The sequence below is a fragment of the Phoenix dactylifera genome, chromosome 14, assembly GCF_051530095.1.
Source record: "Phoenix dactylifera cultivar Ajwa chromosome 14, Ajwa_hap1_PhDact_Kaust_v1.1, whole genome shotgun sequence".
In the NCBI taxonomy this organism is placed as follows: domain Eukaryota; kingdom Viridiplantae; phylum Streptophyta; class Magnoliopsida; order Arecales; family Arecaceae; genus Phoenix; species Phoenix dactylifera.
In genome coordinates, this window is record NC_143203.1 from 5655045 (window position 1) to 5665522 (window position 10478).

Genomic DNA, 10478 nt, shown 5'->3' on the forward strand with positions numbered 1-10478 from the left:
GACCACTGAGAACCTCCTTTATTCTCTAAGCATTATTCTAATTTAGGCATTGGAGGGTCCCTCACCGGACGCACTTTGGCAAGATGACTTCTTCGTCTTTGCTATTTTAGGTCAGAGATTGATCATAAACTAGGACCCTGACTACAACTTTTCATTCTGAATCGCAACCTTGCACAACATAAACTGCTCATTGCCAAGCATTCCAGCATCTCTCTAGCTCAATGCCTGGAATAGGCCAGTTCTCAATGGAAACACTAGGAAATATATTTTTATAGAGTGGCATGATACAAAAATATACTTTCCAAAAGATTAACACTTTCCCTTAAAATGTATTTCTAGATATGAACCCAACTTGGCTTGAAGATGTTTAGATAGTCCTTTATAGAGAGTCTATGAAGTTGCCAGTGATGTTGTACTTGCTCCTCACCTCCAACACTTCAATGATACCTTCAAGCATCTTCCCACAAATGACATGATGCTTGATCTCTCTATGTTCGGTCCTTGCATGGCAAATTAGATTGGAAGCCAGTTTGAGAGCACTTTGGTTGTCACTCCAATGAATAGTAGGATCATGTAAATAGGAAGATCAACATCATTGACCAATTGCCTCAACCAAAAACATTCATGGCCTACATGAATAAAGACTTAACATTCTACCTTGGTAGTAGAAACAAAGATCGTATCTTGTTTCTAGTTAGACTAGCTAAGCCACATAAGATCACATATATGCTGTCATCTAAATCACCATCCAAAGTGACATCCATATGCCAAAGAGGATTTTGATGTAGACCATTTTAGCCATTATAAAAAGAATTGTATAGGATTCAAAAGTCAGATCCACCGCATCGAAAAGCTAAATCACATACCAAATTTTTGGAGACCATGACTTGCCTATATGGCACCCAATTTGAGATGCTCTTTATTTGAAATCGGATAATTTTGAAAACCCTATGATGTAGTGCCACCCCTAAGGAATGTGGCCCATTGAGCGATCAGGATCAAATCCTATCTTTTGGATCTCAAAATGGGCTAGTTAAAGCAAAATTTTTCTTTTTAGAAAAGACTTTGCATCATCAAAAATCTTCCAGACTTTGTCTTTTTGGAAAGAATCTTTTTTTTCCTTTATTCAAGCGTTCGGACATATCCTCCAATTCAAAAAAAATTAGGTGGAGAGTGTGCAGATGAAGTTGATATATAAGTTGAGATCTATGTCCTGTAGGATTTTAGCTTTTTTATAATTATTTCTACTAATCATTTTTTTTAGATAATTGTATCCTCTTTTAACTAAAAGATGAATCTAACACAAATTGTGCAAAGATGGATATCACTAGTATAAATAAAAACTATGAATCTTAATTTGTTGTTCAATAATGAAAGATCCTACTTTCACCAATCTTTCTACTTTTTTCGAAATTTTTTTGAGAGGTTTGAGTTAAGTGGGTTGAGGAAATTAGTTCCTTCTCCCCGATAGAATCAAGTTGGTACTAGAACCTTGGTCCTCAATGTCTATGAAGCCTTAATTTATGGTCTAGATGTGTGAGAAGTACAAACAGATAGAAAAGAGCTACTAGAACTTGAAGTACATCGAAGAAAAAAGGCGAGTATAGCTATTGCTTTATCTTAAGCTTTCCAACCATACTCTTATATGGTAAAATTCGCATACGAGATCAATTAAAATTGGATTCTACTTAATTATTCTCTTAATAGTTAACTTATTTGCTCAAGCAAGAACTAATTGGGGAATTAAATAATCCTAGATGGGCTTGGAAGAGCCCGATTGTATTAGATAAATCCAAGTCAAACAAAGTTTGACTAGGGTTTGAAGTGTGGATAACCACCTTTTCATAGTGCAACCTCTATTTTGGCCAGCTATGCAGCCCAAGAGAGGGGTGAATTGGGCTTTTCAAAAATTTAAACAAAATTGCAGCAGAAAGAGACTTTAATGTGGACATAATATGCAGTGAAAATATGAACAAATGAATAAAACAATAAGCAAGAAACATAAATCAAAGCACTGCAAATACAAAAGGTTTATAGTGGTTCGGTGCCAACCCTGTACCTACGTTTACTCTTTAAGATACCCTTTTTGAAAATTTTTACTATAATTTCTCCAAGATTACGGCACCATTATTTTAACCAGCCTTACAACCAACCTAGTTGATTTTTACTGAAAATCAACCAAAACCACCACCAAACCTTTTAGGCTCAATACAATCCAATTCAAGATTTGGATGGACCTTTCCTCTAAGTTTCAATATCTGAAACTTGTTACAACTGAATATAAAAAAAAAAAGATATGTAATAAAATAAATTACAGCTCCTTAAAGATAAATAAACAAAAAATTAATGAAGCTCTAAAAGCAGTTGGTTGGGCATGAATGAACTTCAATGCTCTTTACTAACTCTCTCAATAGTGGAGGATATGATCTTTTAGCTCTTATTGAATGCACTTGAATATTCTCTTTCTTTTCTAATCTTCTTTGATTTTTGCTCAAAGACTTGTCTTCCCTTTTGGTGTTCCCATGCCTTTATATCATCAAGGAGTGGTTGGAAGATGTTTCTAGCTGTTAGACAGGCTGAAAAAGCCGTTGTAAGGCAAAAGCTGTCGTTCTGATATACAGAAAAACTAGTTGTTATTGTTGTCAAGCGCAGGCAAGTCGACTCAACTTCTTCAAGGATTGACTTATGATCTTCAGGTGTCGACTCATGATCTTTAAGTGTCGACTCGTAATCTTCAAGAGTCAACTCGAAATAGCTCTTATTTTTGTTGCGCACTATCTTTCATCTACGGCTATTGTGGGGTCGACTCTTTTGTTTCTAGGGTCGACTCTTGTTCAACAAGAGTTGGCTCATGACTTCATAGATTGACTCCCTAATATGCTGATTTTGACAACTCTCTGTCTTTTGTCTATGGCCATCTTAGGGTCGACTCATTTGCTTCTGGAGTTGACTCTTATTCAATAGCAGTCGGCTCGTAATCTTCATGGGTCGACTTGCTAACATACTGATTTTGACTACTCTATGTCTTTTATCTGAGACTGTTCTAAGGTTGATTCGTGTGATCCAGGGGTCGACTTGTGAAGGCACAAATTTTTCAGTACTCTCTATTTTTTGTCTGAGATTGTTCTGGGGTCGACTCGTGTGATTCAGAGATTGACTCATGAAAGCGTACTAGTCTAGATTAGTATGCAAAGGTCGACTCTTGAGACTACCTAAAGTTGAAGTCTTCTATTTTTGCCTGTGGGCATTTAGGAGTTGACTTAAAGTATTTTTGGGGTTGATTCTTCTTGTGCAAAGCTTTAAAAATTGAAGTTTTATTCTTCTACATTGAGAGTTATAAATTGATATCTTTTTTACTTTCTGCGAACATTTTAATACACTTTAAGCAATTGATTTGTAACTTTTCTACTCAGATATTTTGTATTATTAAAATCAAAATTTTTAGGTCAATGCTCCACTTTCTCTCTTTTTTATGATAAGAAAATGAATTCAGCACACGAGGATAAGGAGGCACCAAGGGTGCCTTTCTTTTCTAAATTCCTAGTTGGATTCGGACTATGGGTTGGTATATGCGTCTGTGTGATGTAGAACAAGCTTTTCACTATCTCAAAGCACTCCTTTCGTATGAAGATACGACCCCTGTCCCCATCGATGCGCTCACTGGAAGAAAAGGGGAGATAATGAAAAGCCGTAGGGTCGTGAACTAGACTAGGCATCTAGCTTACAATTGGACAAAGAAAAAAAAGGAATGATGTTATCCATTACCTTGCATTTGCATTGTTTATTCTTGTACAAGCACAATGATCTATGTTTCATCATTGGTGATTTTAAGTATAGGGTAATACTAAATCTTTCACAACCTTATTTTCAACATGCGGTTTTGGAACGTACAACTTAATTCATAATTGAGGGCATATTTTCATCACCCTTAGGCTTGCTTGACGTATAAAAATATCGTTGAAGATCTCTCATTTGGGTGGTAACTCTTTTCTTCCTTCTTGAAAATGAAATTACTCTATGATCTCTAACAAAAAACAAAGTATAAATCAAATTAAACTTTGGTTGTTTAGCGGACAAAATTTCTATAAAAAGATTGTTGAAGATTTACTCATTTGGGCGGTGACTCTTTTCTTTCTTACCCGGAAGGGAAATTACTCTATGATCTCTAACAAAAAAATAGAAATCAAACTACACTTTAATTGATAAGCGGACAAGATTTGTACTAATCTGAGGCACCAGTCACTACAGAAAAAGTGGATTTTAACGACGCTTTAGCGTCGGCAATTTTTAGCCTAGCGTCAACATTTGACAGACGACGCTTATAAGGGTCGGGGTAGTTGCGGGCCTAAGACGACGGAAGCCACGACCTCTCCAAACTCCAAAGGCGTCGGAAGCCAACGAGCTTGTGTCAGAAGCCACCGCGCTCTCTCTCTCATCCCTCCTCCCTCAACCCAGAGATCGAAGAGAACGGAATGCAAGCATCTATTTAACCCTCCAATCCGTGGCCTCAAACCCTCCTCCTCCTTCCGAAACCCTCGACTACTGCGACCACTTCCCCCCTCCCCCTACCCCTGAAAACCCACCTCCTTACCCCCGCCCGACCAAGCCGACGGCCAGACTCTCGCCGCTGCGGGCGAGGTCGCGGTGGAAGCTTTGAGCATGGCGGATCGAGCCCCCTCTCCTACAAAAACCCTAACCTTACCCGTCTTCCATTCCTGCTTTACCCCCTTCCTATCCGCCCAGGTTTGTCGTCCGGTCTCTCTCTCTCCTTCTCTTTCGTCTCGATCGGGCCTTCGTACCGCGGCATTGCTCTCTTTATTGGGTTTTTCCTCGTCCGTTTTGGTTTTGATCTTTTGGATGTGATCTTGGTCGCGATTCGGAATGCGGGGTGTTCTTGGTTGATTTGCTTGTTTTCTTGGGTTTTTTGATTTCGTTTTGAGGGTCAATTGATGGATCCTTGGGTGGGTCTTGTGGTTTGGGATCTGCAGGGGTTATTGGAGATGGCGGAGGTACCGAAGCTGCTGTACATTGTGGTCGTGGACGAGGGAGCGAGGGGAGGGGACGAGAAGGACAGCTTGTCGTTCCGGTACACGCGGCCGGTGCTGCAGAGCACGCTCCAGCTCATGGGATGCAAGGCTCGCCATGCCTTCAAGGTTTGCCTCTCAAGATCCGGTGGTTTGGTTCGGTTTTGTTTTATCTTGTGATCTTCTCTCGGTTTTCCTTTTCTTTCTGCTTTTTTTTTCCGAAGAAAAGAATTGGAATTGGTGATCTGAATGCTTGCGCTCGTTGATTCCTTTTCTTGCGTTCATTCTTTTGACAAGGGTGTTCCTGCTGTGTCTCTGTTTTGCCCTTATGATGTAGGGTGATGTGAAATTCGCAGAAGTTCTTGAGAAAATGGGAGCCAAGGTTACATGGACTGAGAACAGTGTCACTGTTACTGGTCCACCACGAGATCCTTCCAAGAGAAAAAACTTGCGTGCCCGATGTTGCCATGACCCTTGCTGTTGTTGCGCTATTTGCGGATGGTCCAACAGCCATTAGAGATGGTAAGTTTTAGCTTGCACTCTTGCAAGCTTATAACTTGTTCATATAAATTGGTATCTGAAATTAGTTGGCAGTGATTTGGAAAGCAGTCATCTTATAGCTTCCCTTTCTTAATTTTATGTATCCATAGAATGTCTTATCTTTTATTATAATTATTATTTTTATTATGAGTAGGCAGCACATATTTTTTGACCTTTATAATTTACATTCGTATTTTTATTTTTTTTAAAAAAAATAGCAATCCCCGACGCTTTAAAGCGTCGGCGAAAACGAAAAACTGGTTGGGCTTTATGGACGCTTTAAGCGTCGGGAAAGTTGTTTTTGCCGACGCTTTAAAGCGTCGGCGAAAACGAATAATGGATTGGGCTTTATCGACGCTTTAAAGCGTCGGGAAAGCCCTTTTTGCCGACGCTTTCATTAGCGTCGGCAAATCCCTGTTTTTGCCGACGCTTTCTCTTAGCGTCGGCAAAAACCGGACCCACGCCCACCTGCCCGACGTCTGACCCACGCTTTGGGTCGCGTGGGCTGGGAATTCGCCGACGCTTATAAGCGTCAGTAGAGACCAAAAAAAGCGCCGGGAGTTATTCCTTCTTTTGTAGTGAGTGGTGTGTCAAAGAATCAATTTTTATATAAATCCACGGTACCCAGCTTCTTATAATTCATGGTAGACTTGGTTTTGATTCAAGAGTTGGAGTTAGAGCTTACAATGTTAAAATATCATGCTTCTAACAAAAACCCATTATGTATATCAAACGGTTCGTACAATTTTGGCCTTTATCACTCATGCCCATGAATTTTGCAGCATACAAAGGAAACATCAAATACAAATTAATAAGACACGACATCAGACTGAAGACAAATTAAGGAACAAACAAAGGACTGAAACAAACACTTCACTCATATAAATCCTGCATGGTTTTCTCCTGTATATCCTAATCATTCACCACCCTGCAGTTCTTCCTTATCTCCCCTTCATTCCCTGCGAGCACGTCGACGTTGCCCATGCGCACCATGGCCGCCGCAAACTCCTCGTTCCATTTCGAAGGATTTCTCGCATGATCGATCACCAATCTAAGCGTCGACCTGCTGCTAGCCAGCGTTTGATCCGATGTCAGCAACCCTTTCCCCTTCAACAAATTTTTATAGTACTTGACGTCCAAATGATTTGGCGCTTTGATATCCAACGGCACCGTTGGCGCTGGCTGAGTCCTAACAGTCTTGGAAGGAGGAAGGCACCTTGCTTTCAAGAAGGTGGCAAGGTGGTGGTTCAAGGAGGGGTCTTGTGGGTGGGTAGCATTGAACCTATAGAGTCGGCTATCGAAGGAAGAGCAATGGGAGACACCAATGGAATGAGCCCCCGATAAGGTCACCATGTCTTTGGCGGATAGGCCCTTGCGGGCGAAGTTTCGTATGAGTTGTTTTGCATTGAATGTAGGGAAGGGGAGGTTCTGAACGACTTCAGAATCAATTGAGACCACGCCGTCGCGCCGACCGGAGGGGACGGAGTAGTCGAAGCCACCGGTTATGAAGGTGCTGTCACGGGCGGCGAAGGCAATGATATCGGCGCACGAGACGGTTTCTGAGCAGTAGGCTTCGAGCTCGGCCTTGGCGTCGTCGATCACCTCATAACCTCGGAGGCTACCATTGTTGACCGGGCTCAGTTTTTCTGATGGGTTGTTGGGTAGTGGATCCAGCAGAACTGAAGCATCACAGCCCTGTAAAACAATTCAGACAGTTTCAGTTGGTTGCACTTGCACTACCAGAAGAATAGCAGGTATAACTTGAGTCTTGCACTGCAGTGTAATTTATGGTAAGAGAAAACTTACGTGATACAATGTCCGGGCAGATTTATCAAACTTTAGTCAACTATCTGGATTTTGAGGTGAATCATCCATTAAGTGACCAAAAAAATAAAAACGGCACGTTTGAGAGGACAAGAAAAATCCACATTTAGTTGTGCAAAAAAAAAAAAAAAAAGGCATAACAAAAAAGTTGTCCTTTTCTTTTTTCTTTTTTCTTTCTTTTGAAATCCTTTTATTTTTTTCGATAATTTAATTCCTTGCAAACTACAGGCCAAGGTAGGAGATAGACATTTGGACCATATTAAGGGCTTCTCTTGCCAAAAAAAAAAAAAATAGACTGCCGAAAAAAATAGGCCACGTTTTATTAAAATGACTGTTCTTCACTTAAGGCACCAATTTTTATTTTTCCTTAATGTTCTACCTTCTTTTATTCAATTTAGCAATTTAGACATTGTATATTAGTATACGAAGAAAGTCACTAAAAGGAATGAAGCAGGAGAGCATTTCTGTAGGTAAGTGGAAGATCAAAAATAAAGCATGAACACAAACAAGAGGCTCTAATATATCAAAAGGAAAAATAATTAGAGAAATATATACCCTAACAAAACAGTCATGGAAATACAGCCTTATTAGACCAGCAGCCAACCCATGATCTCCGGCAACGGCTTTCACTACAGTCCGTCTCACGATCTTCTCTGCCATCGGGCATGTTGATCGATAGTAACCCACTTCCAGTGATGCCAACGACGGCATAAGCAGCATCGAAACAAAGAAGGCTACAATGGCAAGCTTGTGTAGACTTGCAAACCCTTGAACTCTATAGTTCCCCATATTGATCTAAAGAGAGAGAGAGATTGCGGTGGAGATGAAGTGTGGTGTCTTAGAACTTATAAGGAGCAAGACAGCTAGTTGATGCATTTTTTTTTTATTTTCTTAGGAGAAAGGTTGGTGCTAATTATATCATCTAAATGCAAATAGGGTCTATTGACTGTTTCATTCCCATGTGCCTTGAACGAGGCAACGTAGGTTTTCTCAACTTCCTTGCATGGGTAAGAGCAGTGAGGAGAGCGAGCCCAAGTTTTTCATCCCCAATCTTTTAGCTAAATGGGTCTCTCAAGTAAAAGACAAGTCCATGAGGTTATGCAAGACTGCTAATTGGTTTGCCTTATTAATAGGAAGTCGATAAGATGGACCCGGTGCACCGCGTTGTGATATAAGATCATTGTTTATATCCATCTGAGCTCCTTGGCAATAATATTTTAGGATGACTTAAAAGAGTGAGGAGTCAGAAATGGTAGCTGGTTTGATGTTAACATTATGCCCGAACTCTGGATTCTAGAGAGGAAGAACCGGTCTTGCTAATTTCCTCATGTTTTGGTTTTCTAGATCTTGATAGTGCCATTATAATGGAAATCTGGCCCATGGCAAACCTAATCTGATGAATCTCGATGTTGGAGCGAGCCTGCCGGGTTATCTAACAGAGATGACTAGGCGATGGTGATTGATAAAAAAGAGGATAATGTTGTAATCAAGTGAAAGGAAAATTTGCCCAGCAGAATCAAATAGAGAATACCTCGGAAGGAAGGAAGAGAGAAATGAAACCAGACGGCCACTAAAAGTGTTAAAGTCTCTAAAATCATGCCCACTGATATTCTAAGTGAATAATATGATTAGGGGAACTAAAATTCCTGCACCTGGGCTTATAGGTTCGATTCTTGTGAACCCTACGGCTTACAGGCCACTCTTTCCTTTCCAAGCTGATGCCCCCATCAATGGTTCCTGTATAAGAAGGATGGCAGCATTCTTTCTTAAGTCAAGAAGATTGAAGGAAACTATTAGATTAGCTAGTGTTCCTGAAGTATAAGGTAATTTAGTAAGTTCATGACAATTACTGTAAAGCAAGGGGAAAAGCTTCTACAACAGCTTCCCCCTCATTGCATTGTCGGCCTTCCAACCTCCCCTCCTTCATTGCTTCTGGATAAGCACCTTTCGACAGAGGAAGAGGTGCCCAATCGCTTCTGACGAAACAGTGAGTTTATAAGCAAGTGAATGAACGAGGGAACAAGCAATGAATGAAGTGCAAGAGTTGTCAGACAAGCCATGTTCTTGAATGAAGTGCAACAGTTGTCAGACAAGCCATGTTCCTAAAAGGAGTGGCCATCTTTTCTTCTCTTCCACTGACACCGAGCAAGCAGAAAGCTTAGGCACTAGTTTCCATTAGCTAATGTACTCTTTTGCTATCAATGTAACCAGAAGGAAAAAAAAATCAGTGCCATTTCATATAGATCAAGATGCATTATCGCATCATTACATGTACCTAAGTATTTAGATTTCTCAAGATCATTTGAGATTATATGATCTATCACGATTGGCCTATTACCTTGGCCCTTAAATTGCCTCCTGGCTTTCTCTGCAGAACTGTTCGCAGTCATATTAAACACAAATAACATATGAGCATGCTCTAGATTATTTGGAGAACAGTTCAATTTCCAATTCTTTGCATCAGTAGCCAAATCTACCATCCATACCTAAACTGCATCAGTTCTGATTTCGCACATGTGACTTGTAACATAACATTCTGTCTTCCCTACCACACAAAAAGTCAATAAACACAACTTTCTCAGCATACGGTGCCACCAAATACTTCATCCCTACTTGAAAATTGGTGAGTCTGATTTTTCCACCATGTGCCAAGCTTTTTGAACTTCATGCAAACTTTGTATAGCAGGAAAACTGGTTACCATATTTCTGTGCATTTGCAAGCTCGAGCAGGTGGTATCACAGCCTATGTGGTTCCTTTTTGTCACCCTGTAATGAGTTATGTAACAATATTTATACAACTTGGGTCCTGCCCTGCCACGATATAAAAGCTATAGCTAACCCACCAATCAAAGGAATAGATACTATGCTTGCCAGTTATCACTAATCACTCATTTTCTTCATCAGCAGTATCTTTTACCATGACAGCAGTACACAATAAAGTTCCCATTGCTGACCCAATTCAAATACAACAGTTGTAAAAGTCATCTAGCAGCTTAAAATCAATCATTATCAATGCTCTACTGTTTTTTCTCAGTAAACAACAATGCATGAAACTTGATGATAGGGCAAAAATATTTATGACAGCAAGAT

The 10478-nt window shown here is 40.2% G+C and overlaps 2 protein-coding genes across 3 annotated transcripts; one reads left to right on the forward strand and one right to left on the reverse strand.

Annotated features, from left to right (window-relative positions):
- The first annotated feature begins 4405 nt into the window (after positions 1-4405).
- LOC149751315 (3-phosphoshikimate 1-carboxyvinyltransferase, chloroplastic-like) lies at positions 4406-6637 on the forward strand. Of its 2 annotated transcripts, XM_089927090.1 has the most exons (4): positions 4406-4743; positions 4989-5153; positions 5362-5546; positions 6499-6637. In XM_089927090.1, the coding sequence occupies exons 1-3, from the start codon at positions 4660-4662 to the stop codon at positions 5539-5541; spliced, it is 429 nt and encodes a 142-aa protein (XP_089783216.1). In that variant the 5' UTR covers positions 4406-4659; the 3' UTR covers positions 5542-5546; positions 6499-6637. The 2 variants fall into 2 exon arrangements, with proteins under 2 accessions (XP_089783216.1, XP_089783215.1); XM_089927089.1 differs by lacking the exon at positions 6499-6637 and having other exon boundaries at positions 5362-5711.
- Positions 6271-10442, reverse strand: LOC103696429 (peroxidase 5-like). Its single transcript, XM_008778050.6, has 2 exons — positions 7944-10442; positions 6271-7259 (listed from the first exon to the last, which is right to left on the reverse strand). The coding sequence occupies exons 1-2, from the start codon at positions 8175-8177 to the stop codon at positions 6477-6479; spliced, it is 1017 nt and encodes a 338-aa protein (XP_008776272.4). The 5' UTR covers positions 8178-10442; the 3' UTR covers positions 6271-6476.
- Positions 10443-10478: the final 36 nt, after the last annotated feature.

Coding starts and splice junctions, on each gene's coding strand:
- LOC149751315 (XM_089927090.1), top strand. CDS start 4,660: ATGGCGGATCGAGCCCCCTCTCCTACAAAAACCCTAACCTTACCCGTC. Junction 4,744..4,988: donor CCCCCTTCCTATCCGCCCAG/GTTTGTCGTCCG, acceptor TGGGATCTGCAG/GGGTTATTGGAGATGGCGGA. Junction 5,154..5,361: donor AGGCTCGCCATGCCTTCAAG/GTTTGCCTCTCA, acceptor CTTATGATGTAG/GGTGATGTGAAATTCGCAGA.
- LOC103696429 (XM_008778050.6), bottom strand. CDS start 8,177: ATGGGGAACTATAGAGTTCAAGGGTTTGCAAGTCTACACAAGCTTGCC. Junction 7,260..7,943: donor TCCATGACTGTTTTGTTAGG/GTATATATTTCT, acceptor ATTGTTTTACAG/GGCTGTGATGCTTCAGTTCT.